The sequence below is a fragment of the Gnatocerus cornutus genome, chromosome 4 (genome assembly GCF_029298725.1).
Source record: "Gnatocerus cornutus isolate USDA-ARS CGAHR chromosome 4, icGnaCorn1.1, whole genome shotgun sequence".
NCBI lineage: Eukaryota > Metazoa > Arthropoda > Insecta > Coleoptera > Tenebrionidae > Gnatocerus > Gnatocerus cornutus.
Window position 1 is genome coordinate 7,587,363 of NC_142236.1, and position 26,237 is coordinate 7,613,599.

General features: G+C 31.7%; 1 protein-coding gene across 3 annotated transcripts in view; it reads left to right on the forward strand.

The window, feature by feature from the left end:
- Positions 1 to 3,381: 3,381 nt before the first annotated feature.
- Atg16 (Autophagy-related 16) overlaps positions 3,382 to 26,237 on the forward strand; it is a 510,049-nt gene continuing 487,193 nt past the window's right edge. For 2 of the 3 annotated variants that reach the window (XM_088034515.1, XM_088034517.1), the window contains exons 1-8: positions 3,382 to 3,508; positions 3,568 to 3,715; positions 3,763 to 4,033; positions 6,890 to 7,052; positions 7,140 to 7,228; positions 12,624 to 12,759; positions 12,813 to 12,918; positions 13,239 to 13,381. In XM_088034515.1, coding sequence (XP_087890641.1) covers positions 3,616 to 3,715; positions 3,763 to 4,033; positions 6,890 to 7,052; positions 7,140 to 7,228; positions 12,624 to 12,759; positions 12,813 to 12,918; positions 13,239 to 13,381 — 1,008 coding nt within the window. In that variant the 5' untranslated portion in view covers positions 3,382 to 3,508; positions 3,568 to 3,615. Of the gene's footprint in view, positions 3,509 to 3,554; positions 3,716 to 3,762; positions 4,034 to 6,889; positions 7,053 to 7,139; positions 7,229 to 12,623; positions 12,760 to 12,812; positions 12,919 to 13,238; positions 13,382 to 26,237 lie in introns of all 3 variants that reach the window. The other variant, XM_088034516.1, reaches the window with a different exon arrangement.

Genomic DNA, 26,237 nt, shown 5'->3' on the forward strand with positions numbered 1-26,237 from the left:
AATAATGGCTTTGCGAGCGTTATTAAATAACGATTATTTAACTCTTTTTTTTTTTTAAAATGACTTCCAATGTATTTGTAACTGACTTGCCTTTTCACTAATTAGGAACAATGCTCAATCAATTACGTATTCTGCGTAAAAAACAAGACTAAAACTGTAGCACTAAAATGACTAAAGTTACGAATTTAAGAGGAAAGGATTTCTCATATTTCGGTTTCGCCTTGAAAATAAAAATTTCTAAAATTTGTGTCTTTCGATCTACAATGCTGCAATTTGCCAAAGTCAATGTACAATTGAAAACTAGTAATTTCCCCAAATTTCATAACTGTAGCACTAAAATTACCAAAGTAACGAATTTATACCACCTACCTTGCAAAAATTTTTCTCAGAACAGCACACCCACAATCAAAACGTCTCTCTTCTCGAAAAGTCGAAACACAACTGATTTCAATAAAGAGATTAATACGTAATTTCTAAGTTGCTAATCACCGCTTTTTTCTTTAGCGAACAAATTATTCGGTGGCGCGGAGGATTTGACATATTTCGGATTTGCTTTGAAAATAAAAGTTTCTAAAATTAGTGTCTTTTGATCTACAATGTCGCAATTTGGCAGAGTCAATAAACAATTCAAAACTAGTAATTACGAAAAAAAATTACGAAATTTTAGGGAGAATTTCTCATATTTCAGTAAAATTGGTGTTTTTTGATCCACAATGTTGCAATTTGTCAGAGTTAATAAACAATTTAAAACTAGTATTTTTCCCCTCATTTCATAGCTGTAGCGCTAAAATTACCAGAATTACGAATTTTTAGGGAGAATTTCTCATATTTCAGCTTCGCCTTGAAAGTAAAAATTTCAAAAAATTTGTGTCTTTCAATACACAATTTTGCAGTTTGGCAGAGTCAATAAGCGATAAAAAGCTAGTAATTTTCCCAAATTTTATAGCTGTAGCACTAAAATTACCAAAATTAAGAATTTTAAGGGAAGATTTCTCATATTTCAGCTTTGCCTTGAAAGTAAAAATTTCAAAAGTTTGTGTTTTTTGATACACAATTTTGCAATTTGGCAGAGTTAATAAGCGATTAAAAACTAGTTATTTCTCTAAATTTCATACCTATAGCACTAAAATTACCAAAATTAGCATTTTAAGGGAGGATTTCTCATATTTCGAATTTGCCTTGAAAATAAAAATTCCTAAAATTAGTGTTTTTTGATCCACAATGTTGCAATTTGTCAGGGTTAATAACCAAGTTAAAACTAGTATTTGCCCCTCATTTCACAGCTGTAGCGCTAAAATTACCAGAATTACGAATTTTTAGGGAGAATTTCTCATATTTCAGCTTCGCTTTGAAAGTAAAAATTTCAAAAAATTGTGTCTTTTAATACACAATTTTGCAATTTGGCAGAGTTAATAAGCGATTAAAAGCTAGTAATTTCCCTAAATTTCATAGCTGTAGCACTAAAATTACCAAAATTACGAATTTTAAGGGAGGATTTCTCATATTTCGAATTTGCCTTGAAAATAAAAATTTCTTAAATTTGTGTCTTTTGATCCACAATGTTGCAATTTGGCAGAGTCAATAAACAATTTAAAACTAGGAATTTTCCCACATTTCATAGCTGTAGCACTAAAATTACCAAAATTACAAATTTTTAGGGAGAATTTCTCATATTTCAGCTTCGCCTTGAAAGTAAAAATTTCAAAAAATTGTGTCTTTCAATACACAATTTTGCAGTTTGGCAGAGTCAATAAGCGATTAAAAGCTAGTAATTTTCACAAATTTCATACCTGTAGCACTAAAATTACCAAAATTACGAATTTTAAGGGAGGATTTCTCATATTTCGAATTTGCCTTGAAAATAAAAATTTCTAAAATTTGTGTCTTTTGATCCACAATGTTGCAATTTGGCAGAATCAATAAACAATTTAAAACTAGTAATTTCCCCACATTTTATAGCTGTAGCACTAAAATTACCAAAATTACGAATTTTAAGCCAGGATTTTTCATATTTTGAATTTGCCTTGAAAATAAAAATTTCAAAAAATTGTGTCTTTCAATACACATTTTTGCAATTTGGCAGAGTTAATAAGCGATTAAAAGCTAGTAATTTCCCCAAATGTTATAGCTGTAGCACTAAAATTACTAAAATTACGAATTTTAAGGGAGGATTTCTTATATTTCAGCTTCGCCTTGAAACTAAAAATTTCAAAAGTTTGTGTCTTTCGATCCACAATGTTGCAATTTGGCAGAATCAATAAACAATTTAAAACTAGTAATTTCCTCACATTTCATAACTGTAGCACTAAAATTACCAAAATTACGAATTTTAAGCCAGGATTTTTCATATTTCGAATTTGCCTTGAAAATAAAAAATCCTAAAATTGGTGTTTTTTGATCCGTAATGTTGCAATTTGTCAGAGTTAATAAACAATTTAAAGCTAGTATTTTCCCCACATTTCATAGCTGTAGCACTAAAATTACCAGAATTACAAATTTTTAAAGAGGATTTCTCATACTTGAAAAATTAGAAATTTTAACATTCTGAATGTTATAAACTAAATCATTTTGGTCAAAATTATTTACAGATAATTTGTAAAGCGCGTTTCCGTACGTACCAAAGATTCATTGAAATTGGAGGAAAAAAACGTAGGTCAGACAAACATTTGTTGGAAGTAGAAAAGTCTCCATTGAATGAACATAACTTTCGTCGAATTCCGATTATTACTAAACACAAGCACTGTGCATATTAAACTGCTTTTTGTTAACACCAATAAACCAAAAACTGTCAATTTTTAAAATTGAAAACTTTAGAAAACGTGTAAATAAATAAATATTGTTCACTACTCACTTAACAAAAATTTTTCTCAGGACACCACATTGCACTATACGCGCCCGAAACGACCGTATTCTCTAAAACTTGAGACACTACTGATTCCAATAAACAAATTATTATATAATTTCTAAATTCATCACTTTTTTTCGAGCTAATAAAATATTAATCCTAATCGTAAAAAGAATGAGTCTTGAGAAGGTCGAGTGGTGGAATTTAAAAAAAAGTAATTTTGCAGTTATCTAACAATAAGACAATTTTAAATTATTTTCATCCGCCTGAATCTGATTTTGCGAAAAAAGAAGTAAAGACAGAAAGAGCTCGAATTTTTGTGGCCGCGACTGTGGATAGAAACTGGCGCCTTGCAGATACGCAACCAACAATACACAGAAAAAAAACTTGCGAAATAAAAATAATGGTACTACAAAATTGCATATTTTCTTCTTTACAACAAAGACGAACACAGGTGCACCTATAAAATGCACATAAACTTGTAAAAATATTTTTTATTATTTAAACATTTCCGCGCATGCCTACTTTGATCCATCTCAGGTGTTTACTCACGTTGTAGACTGTCACTGTCACTTACGTCAAAATTGTCAAAATAAACCACGAAAAAAAAATTCAATGTTTGTGTAACAACAACTACGTTCAGATCCCACGCACCGAGCGCAGGTACCCCATTAAACAAAATCACTAAAACCTCAGTCAAACCATTCAGTTCGTTTTTTCAGTTAGTTTCCATAACCTAAACCCATGAAAACAGCCTAAAACTCCATAAAATGGCAATGGCAGAGTACAAATGGCGTGAAGACATCCTCAACAAGTTACAAGAACGTAACAAATTACAAACAAACTGCTTCCAGGAGCTTATTAGCCAACGTGAGTTAACATAACCTCAAAGTTTGTTTTCATCCTGTTGTTTACAGACAACAGGATATTCGACGCTGTGAACAGTCTGAAGCACGAGAATCTTCAGCTGTCGATTCAGAATGAGAAGCTGCGGCTGGAAGGAGATCGTTCGGGGGGCGGCGATAGCCGCCTCCACGACAAAATTCAACATCTTGAACAGAAACTCTTGAGTCAGCAGGAGGAGTTGACGGCGTTGCATCGGCGGAAAGGGGAGAATTCCCAGCAGATTATAGACTTGAATGTGAAGCTCCAGGAAAAGGAGAAACTCATTGTGATGAAAGATATTAGGTGAGGGGTGCGGTTGCGGGATTAGATGTTACGGTAGGATCTCAATTAATCGGGTCTGACGGGGAAAATACTGATTTTTATGTATTTTTTTAGTAGTAAAACGTGTCTTTCGTTCAAAATACATGAAGGTATTGAAAATAACTACAGTAAAATCTCGATAATGCGTGCGTTTCGGGTGCGGGGTTTTGATGTATAATTTGAAAACGCGCTTTTTATATACTTTTTGAATAAGGGATTTATTTATAACTTGTTTTTTGAATTCATGAATATAGTATAAAAGTTTTAAATATACTTGACGATTCGCAAAATAAATCGCCTAATGAGTAAAATCTTATGTTTTATGGTTTTGAATTGAAAATTGGACAAGCTGAGTCGTAAACTGAGGTTTACAACTATTTTTTTTAAATATGTACTCTGGCAATTTTATATCTACTTCCGTTCCAACTTTCGAGAGTCTAATGTCAAAGGATTTGGAAAAATTTTTGAAAAAAATTAATAATTTTGAAAAAATGAACTAGGAATCGCCTCGGTTTATATACAATTTTATTCACAATTATGGCCTAATCTTGTAATAACTTATGTTTCAACTTTCGAGAGTCTCATCCAAGTATTTTAAACCATTTTGGAAAAAAATGCAAAAATTTTAAAGAAGTTATCAAAATTCTTGGCTACGTCTCTGTATGTATACTTTTTTATTCAGAATCATGATTCAACTTTATTATGACATGTTTCAACTTTCAAAAGTCCAAAATTAAAGCATTTTGAAAAATTAAAAAAAAAATGCAAAATTTCGAAAAAATTGAATTGTACATCTAGGCTATTTTTCGGTTTGTATAAAAATGTATTCACTATCGTGACCAAAACGTGTAATAATAGCTCATGTTGCAACTTTCGAAAGTCTAAAATTAGAATCTTTTGAAAAATTTTGGAAAAAATAAATTAGATAATTTTGAAAAAATTTATTATTACACTTTGGTTACGCTACCAAATTTTATTATGACTTTTGTTTAATTTCGAAAGACAAATATCTAAGCATTTTCAAAAATTTTAATCTAAAATTTTGATAAAATTAATTATTAAAACCGTCGGCTTCGTCTTGGTTTGGACGCTATTTATTAACAATTACGATCAAACTTTATTATGACTTACGTTTTAAATTTTGAGAAAGCATTTTGGAAAGTTTTTGAAAAAATAAAATGCCAAATTTTGAAAAATTAGATTGTAAATCTCGGCTACGTCTTGGTTTGTATACAGATTTATTCACAATCGTGACCAAACTTTATAATGGCTTATATTACATATTTGAAAAATTTTCGAAAAAAAAAAATTGTTAACAAACGCCTCGGTTTGTATACATTTAATAATTTTATTTGCAATTATGATCAAATTTTATTATGATTTATTTATTGATTATTTATGTTTCACATTTCGAAAATGTAAAATTAAAGCATTTTAAAAATTTTCGCAAAATTAGATCTTATATCCAAAATTTTGAAAAAATTGAATTGTACATCAAATATTTGGAATGCTGACTAAAACTTATAATGACTTATGTTCGTTCTTTGGAGAGTCGAATGTCAAAGAATTTTGAAAATTTTATAAAAAAAATTAATTGCAAAATTTTGACAAAATGAAATACATAGCACATTTTGATGTACAATCATGATCAAAACTTGACTTGACTAGTGTTTCAACTTAGAAGAATCTTATATTACAGAATATTTTTAAAAAATTTCAAACAATTTTGAAGAAATTAATTGGCCAAATTAAAAAAAAATAAATTGCACATTATTTTATTTACAAGCATGACCAAAACTTGTAATAACTCATGTTCTAATTTTTGAGGGTCAAAAATATATATTAATGCATTTTGAAAAATTTTTGAAAAAAAGAAGTAAAATTTTGACTCAAATTGGAAAAATTTGGAACGACTCAAATTCCGATTTTCGGAAGTCTAAATTCTTTGAAATGAGTAATTGGAAAATTTAAAAAAAAGTCAAAAAATGATAAATTTGAATAATAAAATAAAAAAAAATTTGCTATATTATTTTTACAATCAGGATCAAAACTTGTAAAGAATTATGTTTCAATTTTTGAGTATGAAAGCATTTTGAAAAATTTTGAAAAAATTAAATTGTAAAAAGTTATGTCGACATATGTTTTAACATTCGAGAGTCCAATATGAAAAGATTTTAAATAATTTTGAGAAAATAATGTAAAATTTTGAAAAAAATAAATTGCAAAATTTGGTAAAATGAACTGCAAATTTATAAAATATTTGAATTTTGATAAAACAAGCTTATAAATAAAATCAAACAATTATTTTTTTCAAAATAGTTTTTACACTCTAGAGAGTGATAATTGTGAAGAAAATAGTATACAGGGTCATTTTTAAAAAACGGCAGGCGTTGTAGAATTTTTATTTATGAACCGATTTCAAAAATTTAAAAAACATTAAATGGTTTTTAATTTAGTATAAACTGATGGTTTTAAATAAATATTTTTTTGTTAAAAGTAGAACATATTACACATTTCTGAATCAAGAAAATTAATATCTTCCAAGTTATGAAAAAAAAATATGGGTTCCAATTTAAAATAAGAAAGTTGAGTATCGCCCAAAAGATACTAAGACATTTAGAAAAATTTTAAAATCATCAGTTTATAGTAAATTAAAAACCATTTAATTTGTTTTTAAAATTTTTAAAATCGGTTTATAAATAAAAATTCTACAACGCCTGCCGTTTATAAAAAATCACTCTGTATAAACCGAGGCGTAGCCGAGGTTTGCAGTTAATTTTTCTCCAATCTTTTCAAAAAAATTCCAAAACGGGATTTTTAAAACCACCCTTTTTGCAGCATCGCTGAGAGCGCCGCCAAAATCACGAGCCTCCAAGCCGAAATCGCCCTTTTCGACCGCAACAACAAAGAACTGAAGCTCTTAAACGAGGCCCTTCGAGACGAGCACCAAGCCCTACAACTCGCCTTCAACTGTCTTGAGGAAAAAATGCGGAAACTGCAGGTATAAATTTAGTGGAAAGTGGGTGCAGTCATGAACTTGGCGTTTCTCCAGTTGCAACAACTCGAAATTTTAAACAATAATTTTTAGGATGAAAATAGACAGTTGGTGGACCGACTCGTGAATTACAAAACGAAAGACGCCGATAGAATGAATGAGGAAAATGAGAACTTTCTCAGGTGAGTCGCTGATGTCGGGGGTGTGAGGTGGAGGTTTGTAACAATTTTCACATTGCGCATTAATTCGGCAATGCTTGTTCTTGTCTTTGCTTGGCTTCTGTTGGTGTTAAGTAGTTTTAACATTGTTGCGATAGACAAAGCGTTCAGGAATTTATTGTTCTTTGATCTTGTGACTGTCTGACTTTGAAATTAAACAAGATAATGAAGTTGGGGGAACCGCGAGACAGTTTTGAATACTTCGAATCTTGGAATTTTTTTCACTTATGTTTGTACAACACGCCCAACTAAATGTCGCATTTCAGTTTCAAGGTTTTAAAGCATTGTGCACCAAATTACATAATTCTAGACGTAACGTAATTAGTCTGTTTACATAATTCGACAATCACACATTCAAAGTGCATAGAAATGGTACAAACATGCAATTTGGTTTTGTTATTATTTGTTTATTGTATCTATTAAGTAACAAGATCTAGATAAAACTGTCATTCATATCACAACACTCTAATTATAGAAAAAACGGAATTTTTTCCTTTCAAATCTCTAATTTTGAATAAGTGAAAGTCTGCTCCGGTGGAATTGTTCGATAATTAAAACAGCGCCTGGGGCGATTTTTGTGTATTTATTTACAAGAATAACAAAAGTAATGAGTTGTTACTGTTAACTCACTGATTTGTTTGGTAATTACGTCAGAAAAATTGTGTTTGCGTAGGCTGCGGAACTTTTGTTGTCATGGCGACCGTTACCTACCAATAATGAATAAATTCTCGCTGGATTAATTGAATTATTTATTTAGTTGGCTGTTACTCTGCACGTATGTCTGGTTATCTGTTATTCCCTATTTTTTGTAGATTATTTGACGTTTAAACGTCAAGTTTAGACACACGTCCGATTAGATAAACAACTCATTTGATTGCTCAGAAATAACGGCTGGTAACTTAATGTTTGTAACTCTTTAGAGTTTGGCATTTTAAAATTGTGAAATGTAGACTTAAACCTATCAACATGACTTTGTTTGTCGTGAGTTATTTATTGCATAACTCACTGATTTGTTTGGCACTTTCGTCAGAAAAATTGTGTTAGCGTAGGCTGCGGAATTTTTGTTATGGCGACCGTCACCTAACAATTATGAATACGTTTTCTGTCCACTAATAGAACTGTTTATCTAGTTGGCTGTTACTCTGCACGTATGTCTGGATTTCAGTCATCATTTTTCTAACATTTGCCGATTATTTGCTGTTTAAACGTCTGTAACCAACTGAGCTGACATTAGGGGAAATGACGTCTAGTTTCATAATGTTGGTAACTCTTCAGAGTTTGACATTTTAAAATTGTTAAAAGTAGACTCAGATCTACCAAGATGACTTTGTTTATCGTGAGTAATTTATTGCATAACTCACTGATTTGTTTGGTAATTTTATCAGAAAAATTGTGTTAGCGTAGGCTGCGGAACTTTTGTTGTCATGGCGACTGTCACCTAACAACGAAAAATAATAACTTTTTGCTGTATTCATTGAGTTATTAATTTAGTTGGCTGTTACTTTGCACGTATGTCTAGATGTTTGACGTTTCCCAACTTTTGTCGATTATTTGACGTTTAAATGTCAAGTTCAGACACACGTTCGTCTAGATAAATAATTTAATTGATTGTACTCAGACCTACCAACATGACTTTTTTTTCTGAGTTATTTATTGCATAACTCACTGATTTGTTTGGTAATTTTATCAGAAAAATTATGTTAGCGTAGGCTGCGGAACTTTTGTTGCCATGGCGACTGTCACCTAACAACGAAAAATAATAAGTTTTTACTGTATTCATTGAGTTATTAAATTAGTTGGCTGTTACTTTGCACGTATGTCTGGATATTTGACGTTTCCCAACTTTTGTCAATTATTTGTTGTTTAAATGTCAAGTTCAGACACACGTTCAAGTACATAAATAATGTCTTGGTGACACTAGAGGAAATGACGGCTAGTAACTTAATGTTGGTATCTCTTGAGTTTGACATTTCAAAATTGTAAAAATTGGGTCAGAGCTACCAACATTCGTATATTTCACGCATTAATTACTATTTATTACATAATTAGAGCGGTTTAAATTAAAATAAATTGTATATAATTTTACTGAGTTTATTCACTGATTAAAAAATTAGAATTAATTGGTAACTAGAGAATGTTATGGCTGTATGGAATCAAATATCGCATTCTAGTTTTTTAAATGTTGGTAGAACTGTTGGGTATCCACCAATCGATTGTAATCTGTCTTTTTCATTTCTTTTTTAGACAGTGAAGGAGCTAAAAAAGTGCAACAATATTTGTAAAATATTTTTGACTGTTATAAAGTAGTATTTTCATTTCGCATTTATTAGACTGAGAATTGTATTGTGATAGTCAGGCAACCAACATTACAGCTCGTGATTACAAAAGGAAATAAACATTTATTAAAGGCGGTTTTTAAAATGTAGAAAATGTTGACAGTGTTAAAGAACCTGCTAGTTGTCAATTTTCAATCGCAATTTAGATAAAAAATTGAGAAAAACAATTAAGTGGGAATATGTTCGTTTGCTCATCTAGAGTCAGCACTGAAACGTTTTCCCCTCAAAAGTGAGCGAGGCGTGCCGAGCATTTATCGCATTTTACTTTGGAACTCTCAGTCAAATAAAAAATATTTTCTCGGCACGCCTCGCCTCGTTTGGAAATAAATTGCGATTAACGCTCGGCAAGCCTCGCCTCGCCTCGCTGTAGTACAGCGATGATAACGCACTACTTGAATAAATTGAATTTAGTGTTAATCACCCTGTATCAAATTTTCTTTACAAAAGATAATTCTTTCATTTTTTACCTCAACTAATTAACAATTGTGCATGAGCTTCGTTGATTCCGAAACAGGTGTGCTTAATGAAGAGATAACAGATAGATTAGGTGTTCTGTACATGTGCAGGGGCTAATCAATTTAAATGATAGTTGTGAATACTCTTTTACTTCACCAAGTGTGGATAATTTTTCAGGTTGGTACAACCTTTTTTTAACTAAACGGCAGATACGCCACTGACTTTTTTGTTATCTATTCGTGATAATTGCTTTGTTATTGATAAATCAATTAAATTAAGGGTCAAAATCTGTCTTTGGCGAACGAAATGATTTAGAGCCACCCTGTATTTATTTCTTTACCGGCATTACCGCTGAAATTTTCTCATTGTCCCTAAGGCACGAATTTATTGTGCACTTACGCTAACTAAACGACCATACTTTAACGAAATAAAATCAAATTTAATGATTTTATTTTATGACCACCATACCATGCAGACTTTGATCTATAGAATTTCTTTATATGCATTTTACACCATTAACTATGAATGTGTAGGACGTGCAATTTGAAACATTGTCATTGTGAATATTAATACTATGAATCGTGGAAATTTATGCCACCCAGAGACAAAACTTGAAACTAAAATCCTCATAATGAAAAATCTTATATTAATAGGTAACATTATCCTTCAGCCTCAGAGCGGGATTAATGAGCCTCGCAGAGGTCGCACAAGATCACCGTCAAATTGTTTGTTTAATCGCAATGACATTCCGGAAATGCGTGTACAGTATGTTAAGTAATACCAGAATGATGAATTTCTAGGAACATCCTGTATATTCTTACTGTGTATAGGCTGTGTTTTTAGTTTCTGTCGCAATCGTAGTTTTGTTTGTGCGCATGTAGACGATTAGCTTTTCATCGTTTCCAGTGATGGCAGCAAGCACTTTTCTTCAGTGCGCAGCTCTTTCAGTCTCTTCAGGTATGTTAATTGTATGTCATTTCAGAGGCGGATTGAGGGTAAGGGCATCCTACTTTTGTCGTGGCTTATCTTATCCAACCATGCGTTTTGAACCGAGGGCACTCTAGTTTTTACAGGAATACTCCAGCGAATGTCCTATTTACGACTAATTTAACTGTGTGCGTTTCGAACCAAGGGCACAGTGTTTTTATCATGGTTATTCTAAAGGGTGTCGTATTTACAATTATTCTAACTATGTGTTTTCAACCAAGGGCACACTTTTTTTTAGGCGCCTGTCTTATTTACAACTAATCTAAGTGTGCTTTTCGAACCAAGGGCACTTAATTTTTTTAACGGCAACTCAGCGTCTGTCTTATTATCAACTGGTCCCACTGTGTGCTTTTCGAACCAAGGGCACTTTTTTACAGGGATACTCCAGCGACTGTGTTCTTTACAATTACTCCAACCGTGTGCGTTTCGAACCAAGGGCACCGATGTTTATTATGGTTCCTCCAGAGGGTGTCTTATTTACAACTAGTTCAACTGTGTGCGTTTCGAACCAAGGGCACTCTATTTTTTAAGGGTTATTTCATCGACTGTCTTATTTACAACTAATTTAACCGTGTGTATCGAACCTAGGGTACTCTAGAATTTATACTCCAGCGAATGTCCTATTTACAACTAATCTAACTGTGTGCGTTTCGAACCAAGGGCACAGTATTTTTATTATGGTTATCCTAAAGGGTGTCTTATTTACAGTTAATCCAACTATGCGTTTTGAACCAAGGGCACACTATTTTTTTCAGCGACTGTCTTATTTACAACTAATCTAACTGTGCTTTGCGAACCAAGGGCACTAAATTTTTTTAACGGCTACTCAGCGTCTGTCTTATTATCAACTGGTCCCACTGTGTGCTTTTCGAACCAAGGGCACTCGATGTTTATCATGGTTACTCCAGAGGTTGTCTTATTTACAACTAATTTAACTGGGTGCGTTTCGAACCAAGGGCACTCTATTTCTTAAGGGTTATTTCATCGATTGTCTTATTTACAACTAATCGCACCGTGCGTATCGAACCTAGGGTATAATTTTTTTTGAGATTTGGTTTAATTTGTTTTATAGATTAAGAATTTTTCAGATGTTTTTTAAAATTTCTTTAGATTTCTATAGTTTTTAGATTTTCTCTTAGATTTTCTAGAGTTTTAGTTTTTTTTTTTGGTTTTTATATTTCCAAAATTTTAAAATTTTTAAAGTCCTTGATTCTATTTTAATGTTTTCTTAGAATGTCTAAAGTTTCCATAAATTTGTGTTGGATTTTATTTAGCGCTTTTAGTTTTTCTTACATTCTCTAAACTCTTTAGATATTTTTTAGATTTTGTTTAGATTCATTTTTTTTAATACCTCTTTAGATCATCTTGTGTTTTTAGGTTTTTTCCTGAGATTGTCTAAAGTTTTAGTTTTTTTTTGTTATCAAAATTTTTGATGGGCTTTTTGGATCTCCTTTATTTTTTCCCCAGGTTGTTGTCAGTTGGAGCTCAAAGCGCCCTCCCCCAAATCCGCCTCTGCTAACTGTTTTCTTACCCCCAACCAGTACCTCAAATCGTCTCCAACTGTTTTTTCTTGTCCACAGAAAGCGCTTCGCCAAAATGCAGAAAGACATCGAAGAGGCCTGCAGAGACACCCGAGGCGTGTCCCCAGAAGACCTGCAAGAAGGTTTCGGTCCCTCGTGCCAATCTACCATCCCAACCAAAGCCACAGCGAAATTCGTAAGTTTTGGGGAGGTGTTTACCACCGGCACCGATTAATTTGCTTATTTCAGGACGCCCACGACGGTGAAGTTAACGCCGTGAAGTGGAGTCCCTTAGATAGGATAGTGGCCACTGGTGGCGCCGATCGTAAAGTGAAGTTATGGGAGATTTCGAAAGGTCAGTCGTGACACTGTCCGGTTGTTATGTGGGGATCATTTTTTGTTATTTTAATAAATGTTTCATTGTTTCTGTGTTCATTTTCATTTGGTTGTGTTGTTTTCCCTTGAGGCAGACATAAAATCTCATTTTCCTGGCCCCGATGGTGTCGGCTCTAAACCCCCGCATGCGTCATCATCGTATAATTTTTTCCCCTTATATCCCAGGACCGGCGCAAGACATTTTGGCGCCCGAGGCAGGGTTGTATTGTCGACTGAGGCAACTGCCTCGGCGCCTCAGCTCTTGTTTTTTCCCATTTTACCGCCCCTTCACCTTTCTAGGAACCTGTGAAAGCAAAGGAATGTTAGTGGGAAGCAACGCCGGCGTCATGGCCGTCGATTTTGATTCTTCAGGGACTCTAATTTTGGGCGCTTCCAACGACTACGCTAGCAGGGTGTGGACAGTGGCGGACTTGCGACTAAGGGTAAGTTCATATTATTATAATTCTGTAGGTCGAAGGCGTGCGCGTTTTCGTTTCCTGGTATCAGATATAATTACATCGTAACGGTGGTACCAACTTGCAAAAATCTTTGATTGATGGATGCCCTAAACATAATTAAGAGTTAGGGAATGCATGGCGCGAAAATTACTAGTAGATGGTTTTTTTTTTAATGGAATTGTTACATTCGAAGTCGTGATGTAAAGTGGGGTAATATTTGAACGTGAGGCATCTTTCAGAAAAAATTGAAATTCGGAAAAAATATGTAGCAAGTGAAAACTTTATCTTATCCAAACTATGTAGTTCCGGCTGTGATTCACGCATCGTTTGACGCGTGATGATTGATGGTAGATTAAATTAATAATAATAGTTAATTAGAGATTAAAGTTCAATCGTCGTTGTCATGGTGGCAGATTTGCTGCCGCTTAGCTACGCAAAGAACATTTTTGACTAAGTTATCGATTTCTCTACAATCTTCATTTTTTTTTTATTTCTATTGGATTCTTTCGAAACTTTCTATACCTTGGATTCTATGCATTTTGCATTCTCTGGAGTGTCCGGATTTTTTCTATTGTTTCGATTCTGGATTGTCTGGATTATTTCGCTTTTTCGGATTGTCATGGCTCTTCCAATTGTTGCATTCTTTCGATGCTCTGAGTTCTTTAGATTTTTCTGATTTTTTCGATTTCGTTCAATTTCTTCCTATTGTCTGGAATCTGTGGATTCTATGCTTTGAATTTTGGACATTTTTCGTTTTTTTTTTATTTTTTTGCCTTTTTGGATTTTTTTAATATTATGTTTTTGATTATATTTTGAGGGTTTCGATTCGCTGGATTCTCCATATTTTTTATACATATTTTGCAGATTTTTTCGATTATTTCAATTTTCCGGATTCTTTCGAATATTTTGATTCTCTGGATTCTGTCGATTTTTAGATTTTTAGGATTCTGGATTTTCTGGGTTTTCTTAATTTTTCTTAATTTTTCAATTCTTTAGATTAATTTAATTTTTTGGATTTTTTTCAATTTTTTTTTGAATTTTGGATTCTCTGTATTTTCCTGATTCTTTGAATTGTTTTAATAATTTCGATTGTTTTCATTCTTTTGCTCTGCATTTTTAGATTTTTTTCGATTTTTCTAATTTGTTTTATTATATGGATTCGTTTGATTATATTTGGAGATTTTCGATTCTTTCAATTTTATCAATTTTATTTATTATTTATTGTATATTTATTTATTTTCTTTGGATTTTCGTAGATTTTCTGAACTCTTTATTTTACTCCCATTTTTTCGATTCTGGATTGTCTGAATTTTTATTAACATTTTGATTAGTTGCATTCTATTCTTGGTTCGTTCGATTTTTTGGACTTTTTGAATTTCTTATTCTCTGGTTTCTCTGGATTTTTTTAATTCTTTCGATTATTTTCATTATTAATTTTTTATTATTATCAATTTGAATTTTTTTGTTGCTTTTGATTCATCCAATTCTTTTGTTTTTTATCGAATCTTCTGATTCTTCTGAATAGTTTTTAGAAATGTTCTTCAGATTCTTTCAATTCTGGTTCTCTGGAGTCTTTGGATTTTCTAGGTTTTCTGTTTTTTTTTAAATATTTTTTGAATTCTTTGAATTTTTTGATTTGTTGGATTTTTTGATTCTTTCTGTTTTCTGGATTCTTTGATTTTCTGGATTATTTGGAGTTTCTGGTCCCTCTGGAATCTTTGGATTATTTGTATTTTGGACTCTCTGGATTTTTTTTTGATTCTTTGAATTCTTTCGATTCTTAAGTTCTTTTGCATTTTTTCTATTTTTCCGATTTGCTGGGTTCTTTCGGATTTTGGTGGATTTTCCGTATTCTTTGTGTTCTTTGAATTGTTTTGATTTTTTGGATTTATTTGATTAATTGAATTCTTTGAATTTTTTGGAGTCTTTCGAACAATTTGATTTTTTTAATTTTTTTGATTTTTTCGGTTTTTTCAATTCTTGTTTTATTCGATACATCGGTATTTATTTTTTTTTGATTCGTTTAATTTTTATGATTCTCTGTATTCTTTAGTTTCTGTTTTTTTTTATTTTTAAAATTTTTTCGACTCTTTTGCTCCTTTACATTCTTTCGATTTGCTGGATTTTTAATTTTTTTTGGATTTTTGAGGATTTTCTGTATACTTTGTATTCTTTAAATTATTTTGATTTTTTGGATACTTTGAATTCTTTGAATTCTCTGAATTTTTTGGGGTTTTTCGAACATTTTGATTCTCTGCATTCTTTGGATGTCAGTCGATTTTTCGGACATTTGGGATATATTCGATTAATTCGTTCTTTGAATTTATTTGATTTATTCAATTCACCTAATTCTTTTTTGATATTTCTGATTCTTTATTCGGTTTTATTTTTTTTTTTGTTTTATTTTTTCGATTCTCTGATTGAAGCCTCTGGATTCTCTGTTGTATTTTGCACTTTCTGGATGTTTTCAGATTCTCTGTCTTCTTTCGATTTGCTTGATTTTTTTTATTATCTGGATTTTCTGGATTATTTATATTCTTCTATATTCTTTTGTATTCCTTCTATTTTTTGGATTTCTATATTGTTTTAATTTTTCTGATTGTCTAGATTCTTTGAATTTTTTCGATTTTCCGGATTCTCCGTATTATTTACGTTCTTCGTATTTTTCGATTTTTTGGATTCTTTTAATTCTCATTTTTTAATCGTTTTATTTTATTTGATTCTTTTGATTTTTCCAATTCTTTAGTTTTTTTATTTTTTGATTCTTTTGATTTTTGCGGTTTTTTTGGATTTTTCCATTCTTTCCATTCTTCGCATTTGCTGGATTTTCTTATTTGTTTTAAATTTTTTAGATTTTTTTGTATATATCAATTTTTTCGATTTTCTGGATTCTTTCGATTTTTTAGTTCTCTGGATTCTCTGGATTTTTTGAATTCTTTGGATTATCTGTATTTGCTGTATTATTTCAGTTTTTTGGATTCTCTTTAATTTTTCTTTTTTATAATTTTCCAGATTTTTTCAATTCTGGATTTCTGATTTTTGTTTTTATTTTTTATGTTCCTTGTTGAAATATGAGATGTTTGCAAAAATATGAAAATTAAATTAAATTAAAAAATTAACTGGTTTAATTTTTGATATTCGGTCGGACTCGTTTCAAGAATAATATCTAAATGCCACTTTAGCGTACTCGTCCCTAAAAGCAACATTATCGGTCCCGTTTGAATCCGCAAAATGCCACTTCATCCATCCACAGAGCGATAAATCCCTGAAAGCTCGCAATTTGCCGTTTCGATAACTCCTCGATAACGCATTAGCTAATTATCTCCGTAAAAATCGATGTTCGTATTGTGTGCGCAAATATTTATCCTCATGTTCTCTGGTTCCAAACGTTTTCATTGGAATTCCCCAGGCAACAAGTCGGCTGTCCGTTCCCCTAAAATAATGTATATTTAACGTGGCCACACTGTAGTTCCTGTACAAAAACCTCCGCAATTTTATCGCAGCGGTTTCCGGGCCAGCGGCGGCCCAACCGCGACATTTATTTATTATACTTATGAGCGAATAAACGAGTCGTTCATTTGTTGGCCAGGAGTTAATGAAGATTACAGCACGCTGCCATAAATTAACCCGTCTGACACCTGTTGGGTCCCGCGTTTACATCTCTAGGCATACACGGCGTCTTCTTCATTTCCTCCACATGTTCTTGTTCTTCTGCGACTGGGATTTTCCGGGATTTATCGTTCCCATTTGGGCGGAAAAAATTCTATTACATCGCAATAGGAAAAATGAAATGTGACTGGATGGAAAAATTAGTGGCATTAATTTAATAGATTGCGTGGCGGCCGTTTGTTTCATTAACAGCTTGAAATCTCTGCATGCTTTCTCTGGGGTTGTAAATCACGGAGGGGTGGGTGGGAATTTTTAATTGCGAGTTTCGTGGTCGACGGTGATGACAAGCGAAGTGTTAACGGTTTAAGGCACCAATATATCACGACTGTAATTTGCATAGTTTGTATGGAGGATGGCAAATTATTGACTCTTTAGTTTCGGTTCGTTAAGATTCTGCCTTGAGCTGTGGAACGGAAAATAAGGAAACATATGTTACCAACATAATCACGTTAGACTGCAGAATTACTTAAAGAACAACACAGGTTACATAAAAATGTCACTCATGTCTCTGTTTATTTCCAAAGGCAACTTATAATTGCACTAAATTAAAGGTTGACTTCACAACCTGTCAACATTCCACTCTTCTCCAACCGCAGGAAATCACATAACAGTTTTCAAACGGACACACATTTATTGGCGAAACTGCCTGCCATATACGTCCAGCGCCAGTTTGTGCTGTGGTCAAGTTGGCAATGAGTGCATTTCTGACAGAACACCTGAAAAAAATGCAACGAAATTTAGTCGTTTACACCCACTTTTTTTCAAATTTAGTCGTTTACACCGACTTTTTTTGGTTTTTTAAATAAGGTTATTGAGGATATTATGGCCCATACGGATATATTATCTATCATCGTACAAAAAGTAGGCGTCTTTGAACAGACATTGGCTGAAAAAGTAATTTTTTACTTTGATACGACAAATCAAGTGTCAAATTTTATTTATTTTGACATTTGATGATAGATTTTACTTAACTTTCTTTTTATAAATTAAAAATGGGGAACAATTGTGGATAAAACATGGTATGACACACGTTCAAAAAGTCTCGGATTAGGAGATATCTTGTATCAAACAGGTGAAAGTGCACATTTAGTGATAAAAAGAACATTTTTAGCTTCTAGTTTTATAAATAGCTATTTCATTAAACAAGAGTACAGTAGAACCAGTAGCAAATTTCCAAAATATCTGTATTTTAGGATTTGTATGTCATCCAGTATTCAGTTTTAAAAATTTTTGGTTTTTGGATTGGTTTTATTTAAGTTTAGGAATTAAAAAAATCATAGCATTTCATAACTTAAGACGATAAATGACAAAAAAAAAACATAAAACTCCAAAAAATAGAAAAACACAAAAAAGCTTTTTTAAGTGAACAAAATGCCATTATACTTGAGTATAATACAAGATTTTATCTGACGGTCTTTGGTTGCAATTAAACCATTAAAAGAATTGTTTTTCTTTCTTAGACCTTTCCATTTAGTGAACTTTTGACATTTTACTACTTTGTTTATAAGGTGTGCTAAATTTGAGAGTCAAAAACTGAATTGCTGGAAAGTTTTGTTTTGAGAACGAGTAAAAATCTGCACTAATTTCTATTAAATGACGTAATCTTGGCAGATTTGATTGTAAAGTAATAAAATTTGGACGTTTTACCAATTTTGACTTGTTTATCAGTGTTAAATTTCAAACTTTTTGAACGAAGGGGAGAATTTTTTGAAATTTTATTTTGAACTGAACCAAAACTTTGGTCAATTTGTAATGAAAGTTTGTAACTTTACAAGTTTCAAAATTAATAGAGTGAACTTTCGGCATTTTACTACTTTAGACTTGTTTATCAGGTGTGCTAAATTTCAGAATTTTAGAGTCTAAAACTGAAATTTTGGAAATTTTGATTTTGAGAGATTTGCACCAATTTCTATTAAATTCCGTTATATTGGCCGTTTCGATCGAAAAGTGATAAAATTTGGACGTTTTATTAGTTTTGACATGTTTATCAGCTGTGTTAAATTCCAAAATTTTAGAACGAAAATTTGAATTTTTAGAAGTTTTTAGAAACTGCATAATTGTCTATAAAATTCTGAAAATTAAATAAAAAAACTAAAAAAAAATTTAAAGGATATAAAAGTGAATAGAAAATTAGTCTGAAAAAGTGCCAGTCGCCAAAACGGCAAAGATGCCGATTTTGCCATCGATTTTCTCGCATTTTTTCATGATTAAAATCTGGTCTTATCTATTCCAAATTTATAAAAGATATTTTTTTCGTTAAAAAAATCCATGGAAAAAATTGAACTATTTGATTTACCGATCTGAGATTTGACAATTGATAAATCTCGCGCTGTCCTTTCGATTGATGTAACTCAAAGGCATTAGAGGTCGTTTTGTTCTTGAAATAATTTTTCTAAAAACGACCACGATCGATAGAAATATCTAGTTTACTTGTGGAGCAAATATAGTTATTGGGTCTCATTTACGCAGAATTTCCCGTAGAATCCAAATCTGTGCACGAAATTTTCTTACTTAGGTATTTTCATTCGGGTTTTGAATACATTTGAAGCTTTTAGTGCTTCACATTCTTTCCGATTTTTGTATTTTAGATTATCTGGAGTTATGTGGCATTTTGAAAAATTTTCTAACACTTCTGCAATCTCGAATATTTAAAGTTTTCTTTCTTCTTAGATTTTTTTCAAAGTCTAGCTATAGTTTTCCAAAATTTTCTAAAATACTTTTTACTACATTTTTTTCAGGATAGCTTTTGACCAAAATAATACGTTAATGACCCTCATTAATAAACTATCGACCGAATATCACGAATTCGCGTACCAATTTTCGTTGAATACGTTTGAAGCTTTCGGTGCTTCACATTATTTCGATTTTTGGAAAAAAAAATTTTAGATTTTCTGGAATCGTGTAGCATTTTGAAAAATTCTCTAACACTTTTCTGGAATCTCAAAAATTTAAAGATTCTCATTCTTCTTAGATTTTCTTTCAAAGTCTAGCTATATTTTTCCAAAATTTTCTAATATACTTTTTACTACATTTTTCCAGGATAGCTTTGGACCAAAAATCGTACATTAATTACCCTCATTAATAAACTATCGACCGATCACGATTGTTGTTTTTAATTTAAAGTGTCCACTCTGTGGAATAAGAACCATTTTTTTTTTTCAAAATATTTTCCAAAATTAACAATACAAGTATGAGATTTTTACCTTTTTGGCGAGAAACTCTCCTAGATTCTAATCCAATTTTATGACCAATCTCAACTTTTTACCATCAATATTGCAGTATCTTTTTTTCGAACCCCATCCTGGGAGCATATTGTATTTTATTACAGCAATTACGCTGTTTTACTTACTTATATGTTTAATAATCATCTCGTTTTATCGGAGCATTAAAGTCGCATTTTATTGTAGACGCTCCATAAAATCGACCGGTGTTTCTTTCATCTACATCTAATTTTGTTAGACAATTAAGTCCGCTTTTTGTCATTTTGACAGAAAAACGAAACACTTCATGATTTGCGACATAAATGATTGCCGCCAACCGTGCGAGTAAATATTGATTTATACTACTCCGGTAATGGAATGAATTATGTAAAACATACAAACACAATTCAACTGAGTTTATGGCGTAAACAAATAGCCGATACACTGGTAATTACAACGGCGGGAATTAATGACAATCTGCCGGGATTTCGAGGTACTTCTTAGGGAAATCCCGCTTGCTGCGCCAGCGGCGGTTTTACCTTCTTCTTTGAACGGCGAAGCATTTCTCCGGCTGATGAGCCTTCAGGTTCTCAACATGATTGATTTTTCTAATTGCAATTTTTGATAAAGTTTAATTGTTGAAAATGTACTAAACTTCCGCCGAAACCTCACAGCATTGCTCGCTCATAGCTCTCTGGCCAAGCTATTTTTACGTCGATCTTAGAGAAGTGAAAAGTCGTTTCTGAAGTGAAGTCTCTTGAGTCTGAATCTGAAGTTTTGAGATATTTTTGGAAAATGTTTTTTGTTTTATACAGGGTGATTTTTAAAAACGGCAGGCGTTGTAGAATTTTCATTTATGTACCGACTTCAAAAATTTTAAAAACAAATTAAATGGTTTCTAATTTACTATAAACTGATGATTTTAAATTTTTTCTAAATGTCTTAGTATCTTTTAGTCGATACTCAACTTTCTTATTTTAAATTAGAACCCATATTTTTTTTTATAATTTGGAAGATATTAATTTGCTTGATTCAGAAATGTGTAATATGTTCTACTTTTACAAAAAATATTTTTAAAATAATTATCAAAACTGAAAAAAAATAAGCAATAAAAGATAATAAAATCTAGGTGCATGGTGTCAAATAAAAGAATGGCGTTATTGTAATGTCAAAAAGCAGCAAATAATAGAATGGATTGGCAATTTTTTTTGAAATTATTTATAACAAAAGACAATAATAATTACAAATCAGAAAAAACATCTACTTAATTTAATTAAAATACTGTTTAACCGCCATCTTGTTTTTTTCATTGCACAATTGACACCTACGAGAAATGCATTGTGCATTGCATGGTGTAGCCCCATCTTGTTGAAAGAAAACTTGTTCTTCCTGTTATTTGCTGCTTTTTGACATTACAGTAACGATATTGTGTTATTTGACACAGGTTTTATTAACTTTTATTGCCTAAATTTTTTCATTTTTGCAATTTTTTTTAATATTTTTGGTAAAAGTAGAATATATTACACATTTTAAGAAAATTAATATCTTCCAAATTGTGAAAAAAAAAATATGGTTGCCAATTTAAAATAAGAAAGTTGAGTATCGACCAAAAGATATTTAGAAAAATTTTAAAATCTCAGTTTATAGTAACTTAAAAACCATTTAATTTGTTTTTAAAATTTTTAAAATCGGTTCATAAATAAAAATTCTGCAACGCCTGCCGTTTTTAAAAAATCACCCTGTAGTTTGCGGTTCAGAAGCAATTAAATCTTATTAGGATTAAAACTATTTTTAAGAATTATTAAATATCTCGTTACCACATCTTTTAATTTACATTTTATATCATTTTTATGCTTTTGGCGATAAAAATCATCGGATTGCTCAATTTTGATTTTTGAAAAACGCAGTTTTTGGCGTGACCGATTTCGTAAATTTGAAGCATTCTGTTTTTTCTATATGTGCAAAAAAATTATTATAGCTTCATAATTAATTGCGATTTTGGGCTGGAGCTCTAGTGTTGGCGGACCCTGTACAAAAATGTATTTTCTTCGTTTTTTTTTTTGAAAATTGGCAAAGTTATAAAATTGCTCGAATGTGTTTTGGAAAGACAATTTAATTTGATAAGCTTTTCATCGAGCTATAAAACTCATGGCTGGTATTATTCGGCGATATTTTTGAAAATCTGATCACAGGTCTCAAAATAGTTATTTGTGTACAAAGATCAAAAAGTGTTTTTTTTGGCCGAGGCCGGAGAGGAGGCGAGGGCAAAATGGCATTTTTTGGCCGTGATACACACAAGATTTTATAGGCGACATCATTAAATTTACAAGTTAATTAATATTTATTTATGATTTATTGATTTCAACAACTAAATAATTGTAAATATTTATGAATCCTTCAGAAAAGTTCGTATTTTCTTTATCTCCATTTGCAGTTTCAGCATGTAGCTTCACAATTTGTATGAATTAGGTTTGATGTGCTTTTTGATGTTGTTGCAGCAGCACTGCTAGACATGTTTATTTTCAATAATTCAACACGTCTTTGTTGCACTTTAAAGCAGTTTGTCGATTTGATTTTACCCAAATAATTATAAAATTGGGGGTATCTTGATGTAATATGCAAAACTAGGGATAGATGGCGCCACCATAGATCGGCCAGAAATGTTTGCGGCCAGAAAAGACTTACTTCTAGGCCGCTTTCAAGGCTTAAAAATTTAATTTTTAGTTAAAGTCACCTAAAAAATTATACTTTCAGTAATAATATCACGAGAGCAGAGAAAATAATCTAAAATTCTAACCGATTAACAAGAAAAATAATCTAAAAAACTACGAGACTGCAAGTCAAGTCGTTTTTCAGATTATTGTCGAGTTAAGAGGTTAGTATTTTCGATTATTTTCTAATGCTCGAGTAGTATTTGTTACGATTAAACAGGGTGATTTTGAAATAAAAGTGGAAAAAAATCCATTACAGCTTACTTTAAATAATTGAAGTTGGCAGGCTTCGTTTTTTAAATTGTTGTTTTAGTTTTGGGAAAAAAATTAAAGAAATTGATTCCAATTTTCATGCTACGCCAGTGATTACTAAGGTTACTAAGGTTACTGTGTTTAGGTGCATTAATAACGAACTAAATGCTCTGCGTTGTTAAGGCTATTTTGTGCATATCAGTGGCGCCGAGGAAGGTCCGGATGTTGGAATTTTTACCTTTACCTTAAAATTAATAAAAATCACCGAAAACGTCTTCTACGCATTTCCATGAAGTCGTGATTTTTTTTTCGCTTCTATTTCAAAATCACCCTGTATAATAAATTGACAGTATACTAACTTACCTTCTTCCATAATTCCGTTACTTGCAAAGCTCTTGAAATGACATTTTTTGATAATTATTACGTATCTAAGGAAATTAAAGAATCTAATTGGCTTAAAGAGTGATGTATTATACAGGGTGATGAAAAAAAGGCGCCCATGAGTGGAAGTATCATGTCCTTTTCACTTAAATCGTTTCAGAAATCATAGCAAAATTAATTTAAACCCATTTCTTTCCATAATATGATTTTTTTTCAAAGGAAAAACTTGGCAATGCTGCTCACTCTTTTCTAATAAAATTTTACATTCGGCAGTCTCCGTATCTAAGAAACTATTACTGAGAGTTTTACAATGTTGCAACATTGAAAAATTTTCTACAAAGCCAAAAAATGGTACTTTTAAAAATTGGAGAAACTTGGTTTAATGCACTTTTTGTTCTTTTTTTTGATGCAAAATATCATAAACTGTAAAATATGTGATGTCTAACTATGCAATTGTTATAAAAAGTTTATCCAGACAGTGTTTTATCGTTTATAAAAGAAAGCTTCTTATCTTAGTTAAAAGTCTTTAGTCAATGTTGGGCTTAGGAAAGAATTAGCTGCGAGATGATAGGGAGCATGGGAGTTTTTTTTCCATCACCCTGTATAATCAAATGCAATTTTGCAATAAAACTCCAGAATTGTAACATCGATTTTACTTTAGAATTGACTATTTTTACTACTGGGTTGAAAACATGTCAGTATGACAGTAAACTGTGAAATTAAATTTCGCTCCTCCAAGTAGACAAAAAGTGTATTTTTTGGGTTGCCTACACTAAGCTAACTATTTAGTAGGGATGAAAACGGGCCAGAATTTTTTCTTCTTTCATGGTATATAATTACTCTTCCACCACTTTGCCTAGTGTTATTAATTTAAAACGCAACTACACCTCCGTTTGCTTGAAAAATGCTGAAATCGTCTAGTGTGGTAAATCTCCACACTCGTTCCTCCAAATGAGCTTTTGATATATACCCGCGCATTCATCTCATCTCAGTTCCTCGATGATTGATTTATGCAGATGTGCGTCTCCTCTATGCACACATACAAGAATCTGTTATGCATTTGTGTAAATCTTAATTACCCACGCACATAATAGATTGGATAGTTAGTTAGCCGAAGGCCTCCACGACGGCAGACCACACCCGAACATAGAAAAACACGGATCGGAAAAAAAGCAGCAAAGAGATAAAATACGGTTTCCGCGATATTTTCCCTTTTATTTTAGATCGGCGAGTGCTTTTATAGTCGCGAGATATTTCAGAACACTCCGCCCAACGTCACTAACATATGATGATGTGCTCCAGGGAAAAAGACATAACGCGTGCTTTTTGCCATTACGACCGCTCACAACAACATTGTTACAATTCCGGACGGCGATATATGACGACGTGACGGCGAAAATGCCAAATATGTGCAGGAAATGAAATCGGATGGGGCAAGTACCATGAAGATGCAATCAGAATTATTGTTCATATTTGTATGACTAGTTTTGCAATGTGCTTGTAGTGGGAGTTTGAATAACACGATTTTTTTCTACAACACAAAATATTGATTTTTGTTAAATCAAACTAATTTGATGGTCAAAGAACTGGTAATTAAATCCTTAAGAATTCCAAAATGTTTGAGTGAATTACCGACAATCTTATTAAATCTCTCAAAAAAATTTATCTAAAAATATAAAAATTTCAGTAAATGCAAGAAATTTTACGGAAACTAAGAATATAATAGAATTTCCTGAAGATTTTAGCAAATTTATTGATAGTATCCTAAAGGAATCTCTGAGAATCAGAAATCGTTCTAAAAAGTTGTACCGTCATAGACAATTCTTGAGAGCCGTAGGAAAATCCGAACATTTTCCACGAATTCTAAAAATATATTGAGAAAAAAGAAATGCAAGAAAGGTCGATAGAATTCCTGCAAATCTACAAAAATTTCGGAAATTTTGAAGAATCCTCAAGAAATCTCAGGATTTTTTTGTTTCGTGGGGAAGTTTTGGTTCTTTTCAAAATGAAACTTCTGTTTTTCTTTTTAAAATTTAGGAATTTAACACATCTGATAAACATGTCGAAACGTCCAAATTTTATTGTATTTCGATCGAAACTGCCAATATTACGGAATTTAATAGAATTTGGTGCAAATTTTTGGCTCGTCCTCAAAATAAAAATTTTTAAAAATTTAGTAAAAAAATTCTAGTAAAAACTCAACTTATTTTTATAAAATTTTGAAATTTAACGCATCTGATAAACAAGTTAAAACTAGTAAAACTTCCAAATTTTATTGTTTTACTATAGAAACTGCCAAGATTACGAAATTTAACAGAATTTGGTGCAAATTTTTGAGTTTCAAAAAATTCAGTTTTTGACTTTCAAATTCTGAAACTTAGCCCACCAGTTAAACAAGTCGATAGTAGTAAAATGTCGAAAGTTTACTGTTTTGGTTTGGAAACTTGCAAAGTTACAGACTTGCATAGAAAATTGTGTAAAATTTTAGTTGGGGTTAAAATAAAAATTTCTAAAAATTTTGCTTTTCGTTCTAAAATTTTGGAATTTAACACAGCCGATAAACAAGTGGAAACTAGTAAAACGTCCAAAATTAATTGTTTTACGATTAAAACTGTCAATATTACGGAA